This window comes from Nannospalax galili, unplaced genomic scaffold (assembly GCF_000622305.1).
Source record: "Nannospalax galili isolate Female #2095 unplaced genomic scaffold, S.galili_v1.0 scaffold1400, whole genome shotgun sequence".
Taxonomy (NCBI): domain Eukaryota; kingdom Metazoa; phylum Chordata; class Mammalia; order Rodentia; family Spalacidae; genus Nannospalax; species Nannospalax galili.
The window spans coordinates 155,427-181,183 of record NW_008345995.1 but is presented as its reverse complement, the minus strand read 5'-3'; the positions used below and the strand labels follow the sequence as shown (position 1 = coordinate 181,183).

Below are 25,757 nucleotides of genomic sequence, written 5' to 3'. Positions count from 1 at the left end.
TCCAAAACTCTTTTAATCTGATAATACAGTTCATGCTTACTTTATACGTTTCCCATATTCTCAAATATTCTTAAGTTCTTGCTTATTCTCAAATATCCTTAAGTTCTTGCTTACTCTGTACGTTTCCCATATTCTCCAAAACTCTTTTAAAACTTCATCATCAATCACTTATTTACCATCTATATCTATCTATTATCCATCTATCTATCTATCATCTATTTATCTATCACCTACCTATCTACTTACCATCTATCTATCTATCAATGACAATCATTTATATCTATCATCTATCTATCATCATCAATTATTTGTCTATAATCTATCTATCTATATTTCTCTGTCTCTTTTCCTAGGGATCTTTAGTTTTGTCCTCGTCCCTTTTCTGGGGACTTCAACAGCATCCCTTATCCGGGGAGCCTCAACCGCATCCCTTATCCGGGGAGCTTCAACTATCGTCCCTTTTAGGGAGCTTTCACCACGTCTTTTTTTTCCTAGGAATTTTTGCTAGCACTATTGTTTTGTCTTTTACTTACAACTCCGGAGCATCAGGGTTCCCCGTATGTATGGGCCACCACTTGCCGTGAACCATGACTCCGTCCAGCAGAGCCAAGGAAAGATGACACAGACACCAAGGTGAGGTTCAAGCTGCTTCTTCTCTCACTCTCTCCTTATTACGCACTTCAGCTCTTCATATAGCGTTCCCAACAGCCCTCCCCCCAGCCAGGACCAATCAGGGCACACACACACGTAGCGGGCAGGCAGAGTGGCAGCTTATTGGGCCATGTAGCAGGATCATACTCGATGATGTCTCTGATCAAGCAGGCAGCACATGATCGGGCTTATTATGCTTGCGCAGGTTGGAGTAAACAAGTGAGGGGCACGAGGCTTGGCAACTGGCCAGGGCACCATCTTGGCCGGCTCGACCGTGTCTGCTTCCCACAGACATAGACTTGTTTCCAGCACTGCTTGTCTGTAACATCTAGAATAGTGCCCAGCACAGAATTGGTGTTCAAGAAACAGTGAGTGATTGAAATGCCTGGAGAAAAATAGTTAAACAACCACTTTACTACTCTGGAAGAGACCTATAGGAATGATTATGAATTTTGGATAGCTAGGGTGCAGACACGTGCAGCCATGTCCAGTGGACTGGAGCAAAGCTTACTCAAATCTGATATCTAGAGGAATGACAGCTGTCTTGATGGGAAATCCACAGGGAAAGAATTTACACCATGATTTAAATTAGAATGAACCTATGAAATAAGACAGTATTATGAACTAGGTCTTGTAAGATATATGGGGATATCACTAGAGATTCTGGGGCCTTTAGGATCCTAGACAAGGCTGGAAATGTTGCTAGAAGTTGTCTCTGAAGACATGGCTTTTCCTGTGGAAGCATGGCTGAGAGGTGGATGTTGTCACTAGGAATCAGCTGATGTTTGGATCCTAGGTGTGTGGGGTTGGAATGGGGTCTTGAAGTTTCTCTCAAGGACCCCTCATCTGTCTATCCAGGAAGCTTAGTAGTGGGAAATAAAATAAGGACTGAAAACAGAAGATTTTGACTCTAATCAAGACAGTCAGCAAATGTTAAACAGAAAGCCCCAAGTTTTGCACAAACGAATGTTGTAGGTTTTAGAAATTTGTTGGATAAAGCGTCATCTGCTGGTAAGATGTGTCTGTCTAATGAAGGCAGTTGTCACTTGTTCCACCCACTTGCACATATATGGCTCTCAGCATGTTTTAAAAGTTCAACTGTTTTTACTTTGACATAATTATAGATTCATATGCAATTGTAAGAAGTAATTCAGATGACTGGGTGTGATGGTGCATACCTGTAACCCCAGCAATTGGGAGGCTGAGGCAGGAAAATTGTGAGCCTGAATCTAGCTTGGGCTACACAGCAAGACCCTGTCTCAAAAAAAAAAAAAAAATCCCCAAAGGAGGTAAGAAACCGTGAGGTACTTTTGGCAACCAGTGGCTGCTGGGAGGGGGAGAGTCAGTCTTGTTTAAGGGGGAGACTCTTGGTAAGTTGGCTAGGATCCAGTGGTTGAACCCATACTGTAGGGCATTTGGGGACACAAATTTGACTCTCTAGGTCTTAATATACACATTAGAGTGCATGAAATTGGGTAAGAGGTAGTCTGGGGAGGTACAGATAGGGGAGGTGATCTAAATATGGTCAAAATATATTGTGTGAAATTTGTAAAAATTCAGTGAAAACTATTTTTCAAAATCCCCAAACCAAACCAAAAACTGACCAAAACCTCACAAACAAGAACAAAAATAAAAATAAAAAATACATAAGGTAGAGCAATGCTATATCCTTTACTTAGCCTCCTTCAGTGGTAACATCTTGCAGTAATATTACATGTATATGTGTGTTTTGTGCACAAAGTGGGTCCAATATCACAACCAGGATATGCTGCTGAAACTTCTGTCACTGCCAGGATTCCTCTTGTTGTACTTTCACAGTCACACCAATCCTCTCCCATCCCACCCCCGATCCTTGTCCTTGGTAACCACTAATCTGCTCTCCTTTTATGTAATTTTGCTGTTTCAATAACACATAAGTTGAATCATATCACATATAACGGTTTGTGGCTGGCTTTTTCTCACTCAGTCTAATTTTGGCTGTTCATCCAAATTATCACGTGTTACTAATTTGTTTCCTTTTATTTTTTTGGGGGGGGGTCTTTTTGAGACAGGGTCTCCCTGTATCCCCAGCTGTCCTGGAACTCACTATGTCTACCAAGCTGGACTTGAGCTCACAGAGATCCGCCTGCCTCCTGAGTGCTGGGATTAAAGGCGTGCACCACCATGCCCGGCCCTTCCTTTTTATTTTGATTCCATTTATATGACCTTTTTGAGTGAAAGCATGGATAGCCCTACACTTTCCTGGTCATTCGTAGGCCACACAGTCTTTAATAGTACATACTGTATGCAGGTGAATGAAAGAAGAGAAACCAAACTCAATTTAAAATGAAAAATTATCCCTTCCTTGAAATCCATAGTCCAGGCTTGTTGCCTGGGAGAAGACCGAGGATGAGCAAAGAAGTCTAATCTTCCTTCCTCATCTCAAGATTCTGACCAGGCTTTCTTTGTTCTTCAGGTTAGATTTGGGTTGGGATTGGTGGCATATGGGTGGGCGAAGGGGATGTAGGAAAGCTAAAAGCTTATATCATTGATAGTGTTGTGAGTAGTTTCATAGTCTTTACATTGTCATTCATTTGCTTGATGATGTGATATTCTCTAATTCTGTTTTCAGTCTGTGTCATTGAGCCCAGCCTCTCTCTACTGAAGCCCATTGACCTTAAGTACTGTTATGATACCACACCATTGCTCTCAGAGCTTGACCCATACCTATTATATGGGAACAGGAACACACAGACCTCCTTTATCTTTGATGAGTTCTGAGAATGCAGTGCCCACCTCATCCTCTTCTTTGTGATTCTTGTCAACCTATCTCCTGCCATTTACTTTAAGGTTTCTCAGAACATTGCAGAAGACACAAATCACGCTGTCAGAATGGGCTTGTTGAAAGTTCCTTACTAGGGTAGAAGGGACACAGGCACCTCTCTCTTCCTGTCTGGAAAGAACTCAGCGGGTATCCACAGTTCTCTCCAGGCTAATGAAGGTTTGAGTCTCAAAACACATTTACCATAGCTTGGAGAAATCTGTGTCATGTGTGCATGTGCACACACATTTGCATTGATGAGTATGCATGCAGAGGCCAGAGGAAGGTATCTGGGGTGCCTCTCTATCACTCCTGACCTTACACCCTTGAGATAAGGTCTCATTAAATCTGGACTTCACTGTCCTTTGGCTAGACTGGCTGGCCAGCAAGTCCCAGCAGTCCTCCAGTCTCTGCCACTTCTTCCACCAGCACTGGGATTACAGACATACGTAAGCTTTTACATGGGTTCTGGGCATCCAAAATCAAGTCCTTATGTTTGTGCAGCAAGCACTCTCTCTTAGCCAGTGAGACATCTCCCCATCCCCCAAATCTGCATCTCGATTTGACGTAACACCTTACTTTGGAATGCTCTATCTATTGCATCTTGGTTCCTTGGTCAAATTTTCCATTGCCAGTCACAAAATATGTTAATTTAGGAAAGCTTTTTTTCTTACTTAAAATATGAAAGGCATTTTTGTTGAAGCACTCCATATTCTTCTTTGACATCAGCACCTGCTTTTGTTGGGAGAATTTTGGAGTTATCTCATAGCACTTTTCAGGGCCCATCATTATTGCTTCAAGTTGTGGAAGTAAGACACTAAACTTCTTAAAAAATTCACATGGGGCTGGAGAGATGGCTCACTGGTTAAGAGCACTTGCTGCTCTTGCAGAGGACTCAGGGTTCAGTTCTCAGCACTCACAAGTAACTGGTCTGATCTTTTCACAACGTTTTCTTCTTCATCCCATTTGCCTGGTTTCCATTCATAAACTCCATGATGCAATCAGATAAGCTTTTCAAAGAGATCTTACAAAGCTTGCAGTTGTGAACTCACATATTCAGGAATGATGAATGATGGCATCTTCTTTTTTTATTTATCCCATGAGATGACCTCTATGGGACCTAATACAGCATCAATTGAGGTGATTTTAGGTCATCATATCATCTCCAAAGTTCATATAATTTAATACTTGTTCCATATAAAGTAATTGAGAGTGCCTTGTATTAATAACTTTGTATTTTCTGATTTAGAATGTCTGAAGACACCTCTGCCTTGTGTTAAAGGGTAAGTGCTGTTGACTCCCTGGTGTCTTGGGCATCCCTGTGTATATTCATTTGCACCTTTAATTACAGCTGCTTTTTGTTGGGACTTACTGTGCAATTTCTTAGGACAAGAGACACTTTCAGAGGCTGCTAAGTGGAAAGGAAAGAATAACTCTCTGAAGTCAACGTGAGTGTGAATTTAATTTCCAGGAACACAGAGTTCAAGAGAGACTCATGCAGAGACAAAATAATCAAATTTCAGTTTCTAACCTTTTTCATTGATTGATGAGAATAGCATCTTTTATATTTGTCCTGTTGTTCCTCTGGTTTGCTCCCAAGGTTGCATATCATTAGCAGCAATGAATCTACAAATGATCAGAGTTCTGAATTGAAGTTTTTTGCTTCTCTTTGTGAAAGGCAGGGTTAGGGGCTAGGGGGCTCATGGCCTGTTTCTCTGTTGGATGCTGATCTTGTAGGATTGAATGGGAATTTTCTCTGAAGAGCATCCAACCATTTTTTCTTGTTAGTAGCAAATCAATGGGCCTTAGCTGGTGAGAATCCCATTCAGTGCAAGGAAGGGTGAACTGTGACCTTTTCCTGAGTGGTGGGTCGATTGCTGGTAAACCAATGTCCCTGTTTTGTGATTGTGATCACAAGGCTGAGATTCTTTGACTTAGTGTGCATAAAAATCACTTGAGAAACTCTGGGCTCTATCCCTAGTCCCGTAGAAAGTGAGTGTGATGGCACACACCAGTAATCCCAGTTGGAGCCATTCATCTTACTTTTTTTAAAATAGAGCCTCTCCCTTGGACCTGGAACTCACTGTTTTTAGGCAAGGCTAGCTGGCCAGGGAGCCCCAGAGATCTGCCTATATCTATGTCCAGTTCCAGGATTACATGGCAAACACTTTACTGACTGAGCGATCTCCCAGCTCATCTACCCATTATTTAATGAGTAGTATTACTTAAGGACTGAGGGTGATACAGAAAAAAAATAGACTATTATGAATAGGCAGGACTTCTCAAATTTGACTTAATGAACTGAAACCTCAAATTTTATGAATGACACCATGAATTTCCAAGTCCTGCTTCTGCTGTGTCTCCATGTCAATCCATATTCTATAAATAAGTCATTAAATTACTTATCCAAAGAGACAGGAAGGAGTTCTGACATTTGTCTTTTGGGGTAAATTATTTTACAGTTGCTGTGTTGGGTGATATAGCTACAAGCCCATTGCTTTGGGTGCTCTGAGTTTTCTTTGAAATCTCTGATCTCAGCATGGATGACTAGCCGAGTGTTTGGCTGTCAGGAATGGGGTGGAACTGCCTGAAGTGTGTCTAATTCTAATAAATACGCTGGGCAACACCGAATCATTCTTTACCTGTTCTTTATAGAATTTTTTTTTAAGACTTCCAAAATTTTCATTGATGCAGACATCAGAACTTCAGACAATGGGCACCATCTTGTAGGGTCTGGTTACATGTGTTTTGGGTTCTTTCCTCTTAAGTCATTTCAAGCATGCTGTGTTCCACCTTCTTTGGGCCTGTTTTGGAAGGTTGTTTTCAGCTGTACACAAAAGAAAACAGAGAGGGCAAAGTGGGTGATCAGAAAGACAAATTAAGGGCTATTTGGCTTTGGGGAGAATTGTGACATATTTAGCGTGCAAATCCGTTGTTAGAACACAGGCAACTTAGGAGCATGTGGGCGGCTTTAAAAGTACACTCCACTGTGATTTGGCTTCCTTTTTAGACCTTCTTCTAGTTGGTATCCGGAGTCTTTAATTTTGATTGGGGGACCTTTGTGTACCTCCTCAAGACATGAGTGCAAAGGCCAGTTTAAATCTCAACATGAGTCTTGTGCTGTTGGAGAGTGAGGAACTTAGCATAACTGAAATTATATATTATCCTATTGACTTAGTGTAACTTTAATTTGTTGACTCCTTGAATCAAATGTTTACTAAGCTCTTGAGTGTTTATTTCATGTATTGTTACACTTTTTCCCACTAGCTTTGTTTTTATTCATTTTAGGAGGTCAGATTAGCGCTTTAACCATTTTGTATCATTTAATTTTTTTTTCCAAATTGAATTAAAACATTTTAATTCTTTGTAACATCCTGATAGTTTGGGGGACCAAGGAGGGGATCTGATTATGATTGCTCTCAGTGATGCTTTCTCTGTATATTTAGATCTTTATTTAAACTACCAATTTAAAAATGTTTAATGGTCAGAGAGCCAGAATGCCACTCCAGGTTGATTTTAATTCATCAGTCAAAGTCTTTTTTGGAATAGTGGTGAAACTATGAATATATGAACTAGAGCTATCGTCCAGCCCATAATTCTTTGTCCTGTTCACGAAAGTGTTTGGATACATCTTGTCAGGTGCTTTACTGAAAGCCAGATACACTACTTTATTTTTTAGAATTATTGATAAAAGAAGGTAAGACAGATCTGGAATGATTTATCCTCAGTGTATTCACATTTACTCCTAAAGCTTACTCTTCCTTTCCTGTTAAAAATTGTAGTGTTAGGTTGACTAATGTTACTTTTGTTGTATTTTCCTTCTTCCTCTTTTTGCTGTCTTTAGTCTCTTGGTTCCTTTCCTGTTTTCCAGACTCCTTGATGCTCTCTAGAGTTGGTCTGGAATAGTTCTCACACTTCAGTATATAAGTGAATCTCGTAAGGATTTTGTCACAGTGCAGATTCTAATTCAGGAGTTCCAGGACAGAGTCTGAGAGTCTGCCCTTCCAGCAAACCTTTAGGTGATGTTGATACTGTGCACAAACTGTATGAGTATTTAAAACTAGAAGACCCGGTGTTCTAGATAAAAGATCTAAATTTGAGTAATTCTCTTTAACAGCAAGGAAGATCTCTGGTGGGTGATGCTCTCAATTTTTTTTAACTTTGTGTGTGTGTGTGTGTGTGTGTGTGTGTGTATGTGTACGTGTATATATGTGTGTGTGTGTGTGTGTGTATGTGTATGTCCATGTGTGCAGATGTGTGTGGAGGCCAGAAGCTCACATGAAGTGTCTTATTTGATCCCTTTCCACTTTATCCATGCCCACTTGGCTTTTATGTGGGAGCTGAGGATCTGAATTGCAGCCCTCACACTTGCTTTATCCACTGCTCAATCTATCTCCTGAGCGCCAATACTCTCAAATTTATATAAATGAATCAGCATCTTTATCTTTCAACAATTATCTCCTTCATCCTCTTGCCCTTCTTATTTCTTCCATTCACACTCACTCTTGGAAGAACAGCTTTACATTTCATACCTCTGTTTTATGTCATTTTGATTGCTCCTCACTCAGTCAGCCACTCTGATTATGGCACTGTCCTCTTTGAAACCTCTCCCTGACTCCCCACTCTGTCTAGCTCCTGGTAATGGTATTCCTGATGGGCTTCTGTTTCCTCTCCAACTAGTTCCTTATACTGCAGGAGTTCCACACTCTGTTTGGTTCCCAGAGTACACCTGACTTGTCAGTTTCCTAGCCTCAGTGCCTTAGCTTTTGTGGTTCATCTGTCATAATAGCCCTTCCTTTCCTTTATCACTTGGCTAATTCTTCTCATTCTTTGAATATCCCTTTTACTCGTCCAGCTAAGAGTTTGCCTTGAGTCTCAGAAGAGACTCTGAATGTTAGGCTTTTGAACAATTTTTGAACTGTTAAGACTATGGGAGACTAGTGAAATTGTAATAAAGGCATTTTACATTGTGAGATACCCATAAACCTTTGGGGGGCAAGGGTAGACTATTACAATTAGGATCTGAAGTGTTCACCACAGGCTCTTGTCTGAAACATTCGGTCCCCGGCTTGTAGTGTTAGAAATGTAAGTTTCTACCTCTGCTTATATTTATTGCCTGCATAATTCAAGAATGACTGAGGCCCCATGCTTTCCCTTTCTATGCTGCAGCTGTAAAGGAAGAATTATGTTAAAGGGCTGTTATCTTGACTTCTTAGTAAAGGGCTTAAGGATGCTAAGTCACTTTGTAAAATCACTGTGAATCGTGTTTTAAATGAAAGAAGACTTAGCCATCACTTTGTAAATGAAGAGGAAGAAGAACAATGTTAAATTAGTCTCTCATTGTGTGAATTATGCTAGCTTACCCAAACAGTATTTACTGATTATCTTTTCGTGGGAATGAATGAATAAAACAGAGTTAATTTTACCAGATCAGAATATAGTCATTGATGTCCACAGAGATAATGACTGGTAAGGTTTTCAGACGATAACTCAGTACTTTGATATCATCTTGCATTGGCTTCCCTTGAGAGCCTTGTTGGCTTTCAGAATGGTCTCATGCAAATCACCAAATTAATTGAGTTTTCTCAACAGGAATGGAGAAGAGAGGTGGAGAGCCGAGAGCTGCCTGGAAAGGTGCAGATGTTGAACTTGATAAATGATTAGCTGGCCGTTCAAGCTGCAATGCGGTGGCTTAGGACCTGTAATACATTAAGAACAAAAGAAATGAAGCTCTGGCCAAATGAGCTTTTTAAATAAATTTGAAAATATTTCCCATAGCTGTGGTCATGATTCCTGAGGCAACAACTGCAATTTTCTGTCAGATGTGCTGTTGCCATGGCACTTGTGGATATGAGATGGCATGGTGAAAGATGGAGGTTGAAGGCATGTCAGATTTAAAACTTTATTTGCCTAGTGGCCTTAATGTGTGTGTTTCAGAGACAGGTCTTAATCCCATGAACTCAATAGACATTTTATAAATGTATCTAAAATAAAATTTTACAATTAAATGAAGGAACCACTTATGCCTATTAAAAGACTATTTTTATAGTGTGGTTTTGTGCTTGTTGCTTCTCATAGTGACCTAGATTTCTGTGATGATGAGACAGCCATAAAAAGAGAAGAATTGCCAGCTTCATTAAGGATGTCACAGGTATTGATAGAATTTCCTCTTCTCCAGGACTTGGAGATGTTGATGAGTAATGGTCTAGATGAGATGCTTGGGGTGGGCTCAGGCCTCACTGCTTGTGACTGATTTCCTGGCCAGTCTATCTCCGGGCTTTGACTCTAGGTTTATGCTGCCTTTCAGCATTAGCTATTTGTTCAGATGAACTTAGCCTCCAGTAAGTTTTACTAGAAAACCAAAGAACCAGAGCCAGAGCTACAGGCAATATTTTGAATTGTGAAAGTTCATAGCCTTTTTGTGAAAAAGTACTCCATCATGCCAAAGTGATTCCTCTTTTGAGGATGTTGTGCCTGGAATTAAAATAGGACTTTATAAAGACCACTGCGGCCAAAGGACTCTGGGCTCATATAGTGCTGAGGTTGTTGGCTCTGCCATTTGCTAGTATTTTCTACTTAGGCCAGCTTTTATTGTTTTTTAAAAGAAGTTTTTCTTGGAGCTGGAAAGATGGCTCAGCAGTTAACAACACTGGCTGTTCTTGCAGTAGACCCGGGTTCAAATCCCAGCACCCACATGACAGCTAACAACTGTCTGTAATCCCAGTTCCAGGGGATCTGACAGCCTTTTCTGTCCTCCTCAAGCATTGCATGCATGGGTGCACTTACCTACATGCAGGCAATACATGCATACACATAAAATAAAAATGATAAAATATAAAAAACAGTTTTTCTCATTGTAAAATAGTAGATAATTTAACAGAGAAAGTCACAAAGGAGGATAAATATTCACACAACAGGATCATTTTCATCATTAAATGTTCTTTGAAAGCATCATGTATATTTATATGGCATCACGTATATTTAAATGTCAGTCATTTAACTATTATATTTTTGGACTCAGCTAGAACATGATAATAGTGTTATGATGAATACCTTTAATTAGAAAAATCTTTTTCCAGTGGGATTGTTTCCTATAACAGGCATTACAGAGTTTTTGGTATTTCATTGTACCTTCTTAATAGTTTTTTTGTTTTGAGTCAGGATCTTGCTATGTGGTACAGGTTGGCCTTAAACTTAGCAATCCTTCTGCCTTAGCCTGCTGAGTGCTAGTGTTACACACATGTCATCAGCATGATTGGATCAATATTCTTTTAAAATATTCTATTTATTATTTTTATTTTATGTGTATGAATGTATTGCCTGCATGTGTGTAAGTGCGCTTGTGTCAGGCAATGCCCATGAAAGACAGAAGAGGACGTTGGATCCTCTGGCAGTGGTATTGGGACCCGAACCCAGGTCCTCTGCATGAGCAGTTAGTCCTCTTAACTGTGGCGCCATCTCTCTAGCCCTGGATCAATATTCTTGATGTTCCAAATTGTCAATACTAACTGATATAATTTTTGCCACCTCAAAGTGTATAAAAGGGTAATTTTAATAAATCTGGTGTTGAGGATGTGGCTCAGTGGTTAATATTGCTTGCTGTGCAAGCAAGAGGACCCAAGTAAGAATCTCTAGGACCCATGTAAAAGCTAGGCAGGCTGGTGAAATACCTGTAACTCCAGCACTGGTGTGTGTGTGTGTGTGTGTGTGTGTGTGTGTGTGTGTGTGTGTATAGACAGGTAGATCCTGGGAGATGACTGACCAGCCAACTAGCCTAACTGAAATGACAAGCTTCAGGTTCAGGGAGAGACCCTGAATCAATAAGGTCTCAATAAGGTGGGGATTGATAGAGACACCTGACATCCTCCTCTCTTCTCTACATGCCCATGTGTGAGCATGCATACAAACGTGCACATACCCCACCCCTTGATAAGTGAATCAGGAAACAATGAAACTTTGCATCTTTGTTTTCCATTCTCAACATTCTACTGCGTATAGCAGGACTGATTAGTTTCCCAGAACTGTAGTGCCCGAAGTACTCCAAGCCAAATGATTTAAAACCACAGAAGTTTATTCTCTCAAGATTTGGGAAGTTAAAGGTGTGATCAGGCCTGGCCCATTAGGGGCTCTGAGGGAGAGTCTGCCTACCCTGTGCCTCTCTACTGGCCTGCGGTGGTGCCTGCCATTCTTGACCTCTGGGTTTATAGCTGTACCACTCCATTCTCTGCCTCTGTAGTTGTGTGGCCTTCTCCCCAGGTCTCTTCTGTCTCTGGATGGATTTTCTTATGACACTAGTCCTAGAATTTAGGGCCCATCCTATACTATTGTGAGCTCGCCTTAATTTAATGACACCTGCAAAGACTTTGCTTCTCAATAAGGTTATATTCATGGCTGGGCAGGGGGGAGGTGGAGGAGGAGTTAGACTTGAACATATCTTTTTGAGAGGAAGAGTTGTCAACCACTGCAATAGTGAAGTCACTAAGTTCACAGAGAAACTCATGGTCTCTTCTCATGCCCTTCCTCCCTCCCTTCCTCCCTTCTTCCCTACTCCCCTTTTTTCTTTTCTTTTCACTTTCCTTTTCTTTTCTCTTTGCTTTCTGGGACAGAGTCTCATGTAGGCCAGGCTGGCCTCAAACTTGCAATGTAGTAGAGGATGCCCTTGAATTCCAGATCCTCTTGCCTCCGCCTCCCAAGTTCTGGGATTACAGGTGTGCATCATCATGCCCAGCTTCTCCTATTGACCTTCCATTTATCAAGCCATATTACTCAACCATTATCTTCCTGTTGTCTACTGCACTTAGCATAAGTCTCTCTGCTTGCTCTACCCTGTAGGCAATTTTTTAAGTTAGTTACATCAATTGCAACTGAAAATTGTACACATTTGGGGCTGGAGAATTGGATCAGTGGGTAAGAGCACTGACTGCTCTTACAGAGGACCCAGGTTCGATTCCCAGCACCCACAAGGCAGCTGGCAACCTCCTGTAATTCCAGTTCCAGGGGAATCCGACACCTTCTTCTGACCTCCTTGGGCATTGCCTGACACAGGTGCACTTACATACATGCAGACAATATACTCATACACTCATACATATACTCAAAATAAAAATAATAAATAAAATAGTAAAAAAGAAAATTGTATGTATTTATAGAATACAATGTGATGTTTTGATGCTTGTATATATATGATGTTCAAATCAGAGTAAGCAAGATTTTTTCTTACTGGTTTTATTGTAAGAAATTGCCTTTTCTAACTTTGACTCTTTTCTTGCTTTGTGCTGTTACCTCTGTATGGAAACCTTCTCTCTCTTTATCCAAGTAAAACTTCCTGCTCCTAAGTGAAGGGATTATGCTTTATACTTTCTTGCTTTCCTATAGCACCTGGCCCCTTACTAGCCACAGAAATCAATATTTTGGTGAATTTTTATGGTAAAATAGATAAAACTTATAGATTGCAACAAAAATCCAATTATGGTTTCATATCCTTGAATCCTCAAATTCAAGTTGTTTGAGGGCGGATCTGTTTTTGATAGATTAACTTATTAAAGTAGACTATTGTTCTCACGTTTCTACTGGGAATATCAGTACTATATTTTAGTCTTATTTGGATGTTAGCCTATTTTGGATTTAAAATAGCATGAACCAATGTTCCTGGCATGTCAATTACTCTATAGGAAGTGCTTGTTGTTTATTGTCAATACTGAGTTCAGTATCTGGAAAATAATTTCTTTCTTTTTTCTTTTTTTTTTTTTTTTTTTTTTTTTTTTTTTTGTCTTTTTGAAGCAGGGTCTCCCTGTAGCCCCAGCTGTCCTGGAACTCACTATGTAGACCAGGTTGGCCTTGAACTCAGAGATCCACCTGCCTCTGCCTCCCAGGTGCTGGGACTACAGGCATGTGCCACCACGCCTGGCAGAAAATAATTTCTAATAATGGGTATAACATCTAAAAACATAAACAACCAAATTTGAAGCTGGAAAAGATTTCAAAGGTTTTTGGGGGTGTAGTGATTTGTGAGGAGTTGGGGGAGTATTGTTAGTCACACCCAGAGCTTCATGCTTGCCGAGCAGATACTGTTCCACTGAGCTACACTCCTTAAGAGATTTTTCTAATCTAGTTTCCTACCTCTACAAAAAGGGCAAGGCTAAGGGCAATGTTGACTGCTTCCTTCCCCTTGGGTTCTGGCTTATCCAGAACTGTAAACTTGAAGAGACACGTGCCAGTGCCACATTAGGGTCGTGCCCCTCTATAGGTCTCATCAAACCCACCTCATCCAAGGTCTGGTGGACCCCAGGTCCAGTTCAGATTTCTTTCTATTATTGGATCTAGACATGGTTGGTAAACAGATTCATATGTCTGTTTTCTTAATTTTTTTATTTTTGAGAATTTCATACATGAGTATTGTCTTTGCATTATTTCCATACCTGCCAGTCCCCTACTAACTCCTCCCAGTCCCCCAACTCCCTCTCAGTTTCTGGTCCTCTTCTTTGATTATACATTTATAAATACATACATTTATAAATACACACACACACACACACACACACACACACACAGTGTGGTGCTCCCGTGTACCTGTATTTAGGGCTGCACATTTGGGATCAGATAACCTGTCAGGGAGTTAGTCCCTGAAGAAACTGATTCTCCCTCCTTCAGCATCCATTGGTTGCTTAAAGGTCTCATCTTGAGGTGGGATTCTGTGACATTTCCTCCATCTACCTTGGCATGTCAACTGGTTTTGTCATTTTGCAGATCTTGTTAGAATATCATAGTGTGGAGATTCATTGTTGCTGCTTCCCTATCACATCTAGAATACATTAACTAGCAGCAAGTGTTGTGTCCCTCTGGCTCTTAACAGCTTTTCTACCCCTTCTACTGTGATGTTCCCTGAGCCTTATGTGTAGCCTTGTAGGTGTGTCACTTAGGGCTGAGCACCTCTAAGGCACTTATTCTCTGTGTTTGACTAGTTTGTGGATCTTTGTGATAGTCTTCACCTGTTGCAAAAAGAAGCTTCTTTGATGAGTAGTGAGTGGTACACTTGTCTGTAAATATAAGGATAGCATTTAGATTATAGTAAGAAATTATGTGAGATGGTTTAGTTTTTAAGGACTCAGGATCACCGCCTAAACATTTCTGAGTTTTTATGGGCAGAAGGGCAGGTAGAAGCCAGCATTTTCTTTTGTCAGGTGTTGCTGAACAGTTGTATAAATGTGGGGTTTGTAGCTGAATTAAGGAATAAATATTTGGTAAGCAACTAAGCTAATGCTGAGCACATAATAAATGTTATAAATATTATTGAAAATAAAACTATGACTGTCAAAATCAGAGGATAAGCATCCATACTGCTCAGTTCACAGGCACCACTCAGGATCCCCACTGGCTCTCAGTAGGCGGAGTCTGAAGCTTATCTCCTTGGTCTTCTATTCACCCCTTGGTCAGGTTTTTATCTGCTGACTTAATTGTCATTAACTGTAACTTCAGTGAAATCTCTTCTACAGAGAACTGCAAAACAACAGGATCAGAAAATTGGTGTGACTTTGTTTTTACAAAATAAGTTAACAAGTACTGCACTGTTTTCTGTTAGAACTGCCAAAATCCGAGCTCAATTCTTTCTTGCCTGTGTGTTCACAGAACCTTAAGGGCAGTGATATGTTGTTAATATTTATCACTTGGCCCTTTCTAAGAAACAGTTTCCTGATTTGTAGTGTTTGTGGTTGTCACAGTGGGTGAATGCATCCACCCCTGGACAGTTCCAAGCTACCAATGCAACCTCACTGGAGTGGAGGTGGTCAGAGAAGAGGAGCAGGGTCCAACACACCTTTGCAAGATACCTGGTTTCCAAAGGTCGATGGAGGAGTGAGGGGACTGGGCCTAAGGCCCAGCTCCTTTTGGAGTTGCCATTTGTTTGTTTATTTTACACATATTTATTAAGCACCCACTATATGCCAAGCATTGTGTTAGGTGTTGGCAATTTAGATGGGGACCAAAAGAAATCTGTGTATTTATGGAGTTTATATTCCAGTGAAGGTGTTCAGTTTTGACCAATTAGGGCCCTACCATTCTCATATTTAGGAACAATTTGAGCCAAGGTCCTGTAATACTTTATTTTTTTAAATTATTTTTATTCATGTGTGTGGGGGGTGGGGTTCACCACATGTGTGCAGGTGCCTGTGGAAACAGGAACAGGGCTTTGGATACCCTAGAACTAGAGTTACAGGCAGATATGAATGTGGGTGCTGGGAACTGAATTTGCACTTAAATTTTTTTTTTTTTTGGCCTGGTATAGTGGCTCACATCTTTAAGCCCAGCACTTGGGAGGCAGAGGCAGGTGGATTTCTTTGAGCTCAAGGGCAGCCTGGTCTACATAGTGAGTTCTAGACCAGCTAGGGCTATAGAGAGACCCTGTCTCAAAAACAAACCACAAACAATTTAAAAATTTTTTGAGCATTTCATACATAAGTATTGTCTTTACGTGATTCCATCTTTCCCAGTTCTCTACCAGCATTTCCCATGCCCCCACTCCCTCTCAATTTCTTACTCTCTTCTTATATATAGGAAGATACACACACACACATACATATATATATATATATATATATAATATGCACATACACATACATATGTATGATATGCACTGAGTCCATTTAGTGGTGCTCATGTGTGCCTGTGTTTAGGGCTTCCCACTTGAGATTAAATAATCTCTCAGGGATCTAGTTCTGGAGAAAACTTATTCTCCCTCCCTCAGCATCCATTAATTGCCTGGAGTTCTTCATCTTGAGGTGGCACACTGCGACATTCCCCCATCCACCTTGGCATGTCAACTGGTTTTTTTCATTTTGCATACCTTGTTAGACTACCATAGAGTGGAGATTTCATTGGTGTAGCTTCCCTATCACACGTAGAATGCATTAACAAGCAGCAGGTGTCTTGTCCCTCTGGCTCTTAACATTCTTTCCACTCCTGAGATGTTCCCTGAGCCTTAGGTGTAGAGGTTGCATTGTAGATGTGTCACTTAGGCCTGGGTACCTCACAGTCACTTTTCTGTTTTTGACCAGTTGTAGAGCTTTGTGATAGTCTCCATCTGTTGCAAAAAAAAAAAAAAAAAAAAAAAAAAAAGCTCACTGATGAGTGGTGAGAGGTACACTTGTCTGTAAATATTAGGATAGTGTTTAGAATATATTAAGAAATCATGTTGGTCTTAGGGAAGTGACAGAAGTAACAATTGAGCTGGGGCTGCCCTGGAAGCCTCCTCCCTAAAGACTAGTTTTCATAGTATCAGAAGATATTATGCAAGCTGCCAAGGGAGAAAACCAATCCATGGTCCCATGCAGCCATAAAGTCTATGAACTACAACAATGACTGGCCCAGCAAACTATCTCTATTGTTGCAGTAGTGGCATTTTTATCTTGGGGCTAATCAACAGCTGTCTATTGGACTTAAGTCCTACTCAATGGAGGGAAATCATGCATGGTATTGTAAACAGCCAAGTACACGTGCTGGAGAGGTCATAGACCCTAGAGAAAAACATGCTTCTGACACTTTTTTTTTTTTAAATAAAAAGGATGTTCATTCTGAACCCCTTAAAAATTTTAAATTTACTTATTTTTACTTTATGTGTATGAGTATTTTGCCCCACATGTGTACAGTGCCCACAGAGGAGAATAGAACATTGAATCCTCTGGAGCAAGAGTTATGGATGGTTGTTAACCATCATATGAGTACTGGGAACTAAATCTGGGTTTTCTGCAAGAGCAGCCAGTGCTCTTAACCACTGACTCATCTCTCCAGCTCTGCTCATAACACTATTAAACAAAGAAATGAATTAAATTCCTATAACACTTTAATTTATGAAATGGTCATGTTCCTGGGTGTGAAGCGGGGATTATGGAGGGGGAAGTAGCGCCGCTGTCTGCGTTGTCTACCTTTGGGATTACAGAGGCCTAAACTTTGCAATGCTAGGAGTCCTGGAAATGTGCCACTCAGATGGGAACTAAAGAGCAAAGAAAGTACAGGTCTTACTTGGAATTCCAGTTACCTAATATAGAGGTGACTGTGGTTTGCAAATCATTACATGTTTCATTTAAAGTTACAGATAAGAGTGGATAAGCGTCTGGAAACTAATGTCTAAGATAATGTCTACGATCAGAAAGACCGCATGCTCAAGAAGGCTAGACAAGTTTTGGTGAGGCTGTTGATGGCAGAGCATTAGAGAGAAGGGTGACTCACACACGGTAGGGGAGAAGATGCTTTTCCCTTTACAAGTCTGAGTTCTCAGCTGGAACTCTTGTAAGGAAAGACAAGTTAATAAGAGAAGAATAAACAGATCCCTGATAGCAGGTATATATGATGAATACACTTTAGTCCATTTTATGCTGCAACAATAGAGTGCATCAGACTGGGGAATTTATAGAGCAAAGAAACTTACATATCACAATTCTAAAGGCTAAGAAGCCCAGTGTCAAGGTGCAGTGTTTGATGGGTGCTGTCATAACATGGCAGAGGATGTCAAGTGTTGAGAGAGAAGGAGCAAGAACTGGTGTTAAGAGAGCACTCAACTTTATAACAGAGCCATTCCCACTCCTGTGATGATGGCATTAATCTATTCATTAGAATGGAACTCTCATGACATAATCACCTACTAAAAGTCCTAGTTCCCAACATGGGCATAGTAGTAATTGAATTTCGTCATGAGTTTTGAAGGAGACATTCAAACCACGAAACATGGGAGATACCCTGAGAGGTAAGTAAAACTCAGAGAGGTAGCTTAAGTGTTCTGGCTTCTAGAACATCTTTAACAATAAAGTTTGGGGGAGATTATGAGAGCAAGAAAGAAAACTTGGAGTTTCTAGGGTAGCAAACTTTGCAGTCAGGCATCACTTAACAATGGGGTTATGCTCTGAGAAATGTTAGATGATTTTGTCACTGTGTGAACATCATGGATCATACTTATTAACAGGAGATGGGAGAGTCAGCTACATGCCTAGGCTAGTTGGGGTAGGAATAGCCTGTTGTATACACTGTATAGCATGCTATTGTACTGAATACACTGGGCTATTATAACACAGTGTAAGTATTTATACATCTAATTGTATCTAGAAATAGAAAAGGTGTAGTAAAATATCATTAGTCATCTATTATTATTATTATTATTTTTATTCTTTGAGAATTTCATACATGTATCCTATAAAATATGACCATGTCCACCCCATTCCTCTCTATCTCCCCCTATATCTTCCCCAATATATTCCCCTTCCAACTTAATCTCTTAATGATAACCCACGAAGTCCATTTAGTGCTTCCCATATGGGCATGGATGTGGGCCATCCACTGGAGCAGGGGAAGCCTGTCAGTGACCACACCTCAAAGAAGAATGATTCTCCCTTCTCCTGCAGCTATTCACTGTCCCATAGCTCCTCAGAATGGGATGGGGCTTGGAGAGAACCTCCCCCATCTATGCTAGAATTTTGACTGGCTTGATCTTGCGCAGGTGACCACAATTGCTCAGTCTATGAGTACAACAGCCGTTTCACATCCAGAGCACAGCATTTCATAGCACTCCTTCCCATTCAGGCTCTTACATTCTTTCTGCCTCCTCTTCCTAGATGTTCCCTGAGTCTAAGGGGTGGGTGTTAGCAACTTTCTCTGTTGTTGTGACAAGTACCTGAGAAAAACAACTATCAGGTAGGAATAATTTATTTTGACTCATGGTGTCAGAGGTTCCAGCTCGTAGTTCTTGAACCCATTGCTTCTGGGCTCATGATCAGGTAAAACATCATGATGGTGGAAATATGTGGCAGAGGCAACTCACCTCATCGTGGACAGAAAACAGAGGACTAGAGAGGTACTCAGGACAATGTACAGCTCCCAAGATCATGTTTTCTGTGTCCTCCTTCCTTTAGGAAGGTCCCACCTCTTAAAGTTCCCAGAATTTCCTAAAATAGTACCACTAGCTGGGGACCAAGCCTTCAATACATGTGCCTCTTTGAGGGACTACTCATATTCAAATCATAACTCTAGGCAATAAGGATTTTTCAGCTCCAGCTTAATCTTTTGGGACCACTGTCCTCTATGTGATCCATCACAGACTGATGTTATGTGGTACATAACTACATTTGGGAAACTCACTGTAGCTAAAAGCTAGTTAGTCAAGTTTGTTATATAAGTTCCCCTAGCACCCTCTGCAGGCTGATAAGAGTCTAAAGTCACAAATGGAAATCAAGTCAGCCTTTATACTTCCAAGTAAAGGGAAGGAGGACACTATTGTAAATTTGCATCCTGATTCTAGGCAAGTGGCAGGCAGAAAGCTTTTATTGCCTCATTCTCCTCAACTGTCTACAAATCAAAATTGTTATGTAACAGTAACATGTTTCTGGGTGCATATTCCTTTACCTTTGAGCATACTTCTTTGGAAGAAGATTTAAGGTTTTCAGTGAGGAACAGAAAACTCCCTGTGCCAGGTTTACTAAGGTGGTGTGATTTGAGGGGTAAGATTTTCCTCTGAGATTCCCCTTTAGTAAATTCACAAGCTTTGGATAAGCAAAAGCAGAAATAAAAGAGGCAAAATGTTTTTGAAATTAACTGTTGGGGGCTCGCGAGATGGCTCAGTGGGTTAAGGTGTCTTCTGCTAAGCTGGACAGCCTGAGTTTGATCTCTGGAACCCACATGGTAGAAGGGAGAGCCAGTTCCTACAGAAATCGCCATACACACAACTTTTAAAACATAACAGAAAAAGAAATCAAATGGTGGGTGCTGCATGGACCTGGTCTGGGTTGCAGGGCAGGGCCCTCCAGAGCCATTGCACCTGCTGGTTTTCACCTGTTGAATGAATGAACCATGTGCATAGTATCTAATGCTGCAGCTGTCATAGCTCCATCATCCCAGCACAGCTGGGCCATTCAGCATTTACCTCTCTGTGTCTGGAATATGATTTGCTCCTTCATGACTATACTACCTTGATATTTATTCTAGGAGAAAGTACATAATATACTCGTTATGCTGGTATGGAATTTTTTTTTTCATTTTTTGAGACAGGGTCTCCCTGTAGCCCCAGCTGGCCTGAAATTTGCTATGTAGACCAGGCTGGCCTTGATCTTACAGAGATCTGCCTGCCTCTGATTCCCCAGTGCTTGGATTAAAGGCATGTGCCACCATGCAAGGCTCTGGTTTGTAATCTGAATATTTTTTAAAAATTTTCTTATTTTCATTTTTTATGTGTGTGAGTGTATTGCATACATGTATGTGAGTGCACCTATGTTGCACAATGCCTTGGAGGTCAGAAGAGGGCATCAGATCCCCTGTAGCTGGAGTTAAGGATGGTTCTTAGCCACCACGTGGGTGCTGGGAATTGAACCTGGGTCCTCTAGCAAGAGCAGTCGGTGCTCCTAACCGCTGAACCATCTATCCAGCCCATGGATTAAATCTTTACTGTGTTTACCAAGTGAATAAAACTCAGGCCCTTTTCAGGTACAAGGATCCCTCCCAGGTGCTTGGAAAATTACCCATGTGTCTCTCTGATTATGGGATATGGATTACCTGTGTCTACAGTCGCCTAGGAAGCAATCCAAATCTCAGAGCTTTGCAGTAGAGCTAAAAAAATGTTTGTCTTTGATGAGTTTCACAGGGGCTTCATAGGTTTCTTAAGGTTTGAAGACCACTGGTTTAGATTCATAATGTTTTAGGAAATAATTTAACAATTTCCCTGGGGTATCAACCTGTGCTCCATTGGGGAAGATTGGGGAGGATTTTTGTAGTCTAACTTTTCTATTGAATATATGATGTCCACATAATCATAGGGCAGTAAGGATCAAGCCCTTTCCCAAGTATTTTTATGATGTGACATTTAGTCAATATCAGTTTCCTCCATTCAATATTATGGATGAAAGTGAAAATAATTACTTAATTTTCAGCTGTTAAAATGTACTTCTCCTAACATTATAAGACCCAGGCATTTTTGTAAGAATTGGTAAAAAAGCACTTAAGATAAGTCAACACTTACTGTGCCCTAGACTCACGTCTTGTCACTCTAATTATTTGTGTGCCAAAAGTGGATTCTTCTAACTCTACTGGCCCACTGTTGAGGGAGAAACAATGCAGATACCTTTATTTTGCTCCCATGTGGTCATTTTATAGATGTGAAAATCAAGATGGGGACTGGAGATGCTTTTTCTTTTTTTAAACAGGCAGGTCAGGCTGGAAGAAATCCCTAGGTCCTTACTTCTGAGTGTCTGTCCTTCATTGAACTACCCCTCAACAGAAGGAAATTGTCCCTGTAAATTCTCTCCTGAGTACCACAGTTCTTGGTAGACAAAATCCAGTATTCCCATTTCTCAGGACACATTAGAGTTGTATTCTTCTGGGAAAGCAGGAAGTTAAGAACTATTCATTCAGTCTGAGAAACTTTCTTCCCATCTGTATCTTGTTCTACAACAGTGAACTTCCCATATTAGAAGACAGGGCCCCCTGTGTGGCTGAACTAACTAAGCCAGGGGACTGCCCTCAGTGCCTGTGAGGGCAGGTGTGCAGTAATTATCACACTCTGTGATAAATGTGCCACAGTTAATTAATTGGAAGATTTGTCTCTACTTTGGAAGCACACAAGTGATTCAATTAATTACTGGGTGAAAGTAGTTGCCTAGGTGTGAGGAGGTGGGGATGGTTTGTCTTTATTTTGAAATTCTATTCTGATCTTTTATCCCAATATGATTTGGAGACCATCTTAGTTTTTAAAAAGAGCACAGGCATGTTACTTACTGTGGAATCATTGAGAAAAGCATTTTATCAGACAGTAATGGTTGGTTCCCTGAAAGGATGCTGATGAGCTAGAGAATATGTGATTTCTTCTAAAGTGACATTTTTAGAGTGTATGGTTAATCCTGTTAGGGGACAAAGGATAATTTGGGTCATTGGTAAAGAATACATTTGATAGTTGTGATGGTTAATATTGTCAACTTGACAGGATCTGGAATCGCCTAGGAGATAGGCCTCTGGGCATGCCTATGAGGGGCCATCTAGATAGGTTAACTGAAGTAGGATGACCCACTTTAACCCATTCCTTGGGTTGGGTTCCTGGACTGATTAAAAAGGATAAAGCCAGCTGAATATAAGCATTTATCACTCTTTCTTTCCTGATTGTAGATGCATCATGACCAACCATCTCAGCTCCTTCTGCCTTGACTTCTCTGTCATGATGATTTCTGCCCTTCAATTCTGAGCTAAAATGAATATTTTCTTTCTTAAATTGCTTTTGTCAGGGCATTTTTGTCATAGCAACAGGAAAAGTAAGACAATGGTAAAGGATTTGGAACTTAGGACAGTTTCTTGGAAGGAAAACAACCAATGACATTAGTAGACAGTTTGAGGATTGAGTCAGTGGTTTTTGACTTGTGGAAAAATTTTAAATGTCTTTGATTTTGTGGCAGCCACTGCTCTTTGTCCTCTTGGTATCTATCCTCTAATTATTTCTTCCTTAAGAGATCCTGTTTTTGTTTTCATCAACAAAATACCCATCCCAGACTCCTTTGCAGATGAGGGAGCTGTGTCTCCTATGATTTGGTCAGGGAGTTGTTATTGAAGGAAACTCTGACGTACTACTTTTATTGGTAAAAAAGGTAGACTAAGCGAAGGCCTTCCTTTTCTGTTTGACTTTCCTGTCTGGTAGATGGATCATAGGGGTAGAATAATTTGTTTTGCAGTCATGAGGACATAGCCATATACTAAGAACGAACAGTTAGAAGTCTGGATCCTTCCTTGGCTTCTTTGGGTAGCTTCCCCAGTCTCCTCTGGAATTTGGTTTATTTTGGGAAGAATAATCTTTATTGCTTTCAGCCATTGAAGGTGAACTTCTGATACATAGAGTCAGATACATCTTTTAGAAGCTGCTAGTTAGGTGTGTGGTATATTACATATACATGTACACACATACACGATGTCTATAATTGTAGTATATGATAATGGGCAGTTCATCTTATGGTGTTGGAAATTTTTGATATATGGAGTCCCATGTCTGCTAGGCTTACTTTGTTGGAAACACAGGACACCAAGGTACAAAAACTTGCCAAATGTTGTTCTACCAGGCAGTGTTTAACAACAGTTAAGTTATCATTTGCACTGTTTGCAGGTCTGTGTGAGGGAGGATTACACCCAAAGTCAGGCCAGGCAGGAGTCAACAAGTTAGAGTGATTCCATTGTTTGAAGGATGTGGGCTCAGGGGGATTTGCCTACCGTCCCAGGGAGGCTTTGTGGGCATGACCTGGTGACTGCTTCCGAGAAAAGTGTTAGGACCTCTTTTTTTTTTTTTTTTTTTGTTTTTTTCTCAGCCAGTGCTGTTGGTCTGGGATCATGCCTAGCTGTAGAACTTATGTAAGACAGTTCCAATGAGCAGGTTTTCTCTAAAAGGATTCAATAATAGTAAATAACCATAATTTTGAACCAAGGTTTCTTATAGGAATTTTATAACCATCAAATATTCTCCTTTCCTTTTTGCCATTGTTTAATGTGTCTTCTAGGTCTTACTGTTACAGATAATAAAAGGTTGTTAAGTTCATTTTCTTGTGACAAGAAAGAAAAAAATAGGGAATGTTTTAGGACATTAATGTTCATTAGAGAAAAAATTTCCAAGGATTATGTAGAATATTGTAGAGAGTGGTTTTTTTTTTTTTTTTTTTTTTTTTTTTTTGTCTTTTTGAGACAGGGTCTCTCTGTAGCCCCAGCTGGTCTAGAACTCAGTATGTAGACCAGGCTGGCCTTGAACTCACAGAGATCCACCTGCCTCTGCCTCCTGAGTGTTGGGATTAAAGGCATGCGCCACCACGCCCAGCCGGCAGTCTATATTTTTAGGTCATGATGTTTCTCAAATGTTTAACAGCTGGGGCTGGAGAGGTAAGATGGCTCAATGATTAAGAAGGTGGGTATACTGATCTTGCAGAGGACCCAATCGTGTTTCCCAGCACCCACATAGGGTGACTCATCCTGTAACTTTGGCTCCAAGGGATCTCAGGCCTCTGACCTTCTCAGGCACAGCACTCATGTGCACATATCCACACAGGCATATATACATACACACAATTAAACATTAAAATAAATCTTTATTAAAAAGTTTAGCAACTACTTAGAGGCTGCTTGATATATACATTGAGATAAACTTTTTAAAGTGAAAAAGTTAGAAATAAAAAAAAAGCATACTTGATGTATCTTAGTGGGAAGTGCTTGTTTAGCATCTAGCATGGCCCCAGTTTTCATCTCCAGAACCACAAAAGACAAAAAGACAAAAGCCCAGAAGAGCATGCATGACAAAGGGCTTGGAGGTGATGAATGTATTTATGTAATTGGTGGTTGGAATGTTTTTGTGGGTATATACTTCAAATTCATTGAATTGCGTACGTTAAATATGTATAGTTTTTTCATGTCAATCGTATCTTAATAAAATGTTTTTTTCTTTTAAGAAGGTTTGCTTGAAATCTTAATAGTAAATCACTGAAAGATATGAATTGTAAATTCTAAATGAAACATCTAATTTTTCCACTAAATTATGAGTTCTATATTCAGTTGGGTTTTTTCTTTCTTATTTTACCAAAATAGAAAATACCTCTATAATTAGAGCCTGTCAGGGATGGTGATAAATGTGTGATGACTTCATCAGTTTGGGAGCATTGAATAATTCATATTGAATTTGTTTAGGAATGTGGCAAGATTCATAAAGGGCAGAGTCTATACATCTACAAGAGTATCTCCCAAAACTTGCTTATCAGTCCTCTCAAAGATTTTCTATGCTTATTCTCAATATTTAATATAAACATGTTTGAGTCTTGGATGAGAGGATCAGGGATATCAAGATACTAATTCTATTTGAAACCATAACCCTGCGCTTTCTCTGACATGATCCATGGAGACTAGAATCTCTTTAGTCCATTCCTCATTTGGGAAGTCACATGAATGTGGAGGCATGGCCAAGAGGAAAATGTCCCCTGAAGCAATCAACAAGATCCATGTTTGATCCTTGTCCAGGCTGATGAAGCTGGAAGATGAAGGAAATAAAAAATAGACTTTGCTTTCCATTGTCCTGGGTCCTGTAGTTCTATCTGGATACTCACTTCTCAGGGTTTGGTTCTAGGATCCACATATGAGGGAGAACATATGTCATTTTTTTTTTCTGAGTCTGTTCTGTATTGCTTCAATTAGTATAATAGTTTCTAGTTCCATCCATTTACCTGCAAATTTCACGATTTCATCATCCTTTTCTGCTGAGTAAAACTCCATCATATAAATGAACTACATTTTCATTATCCACTCGTCAATTGAGGGACACTTAGGTTGC

General features: G+C 40.3%; 1 protein-coding gene across 6 annotated transcripts in view; it reads left to right on the top strand.

Moving 5' to 3' along the window:
• The window catches only part of Gpr176 (G protein-coupled receptor 176), a 162,567-nt gene that overhangs the window by 37,777 nt on the left and 99,033 nt on the right, over positions 1-25,757 (top strand). For 3 of the 6 annotated variants that reach the window (XM_029567911.1, XM_029567915.1, XM_029567913.1), the window contains exon 2: positions 4,701-4,734. The exons of the other annotated variants lie outside the window; for them this stretch is intronic. In XM_029567911.1, the coding sequence (XP_029423771.1) occupies positions 4,701-4,734 (34 nt within the window). The remainder of the gene's footprint in view (positions 1-4,700; positions 4,735-25,757) is intronic. 6 annotated transcript variants of the gene reach the window in all.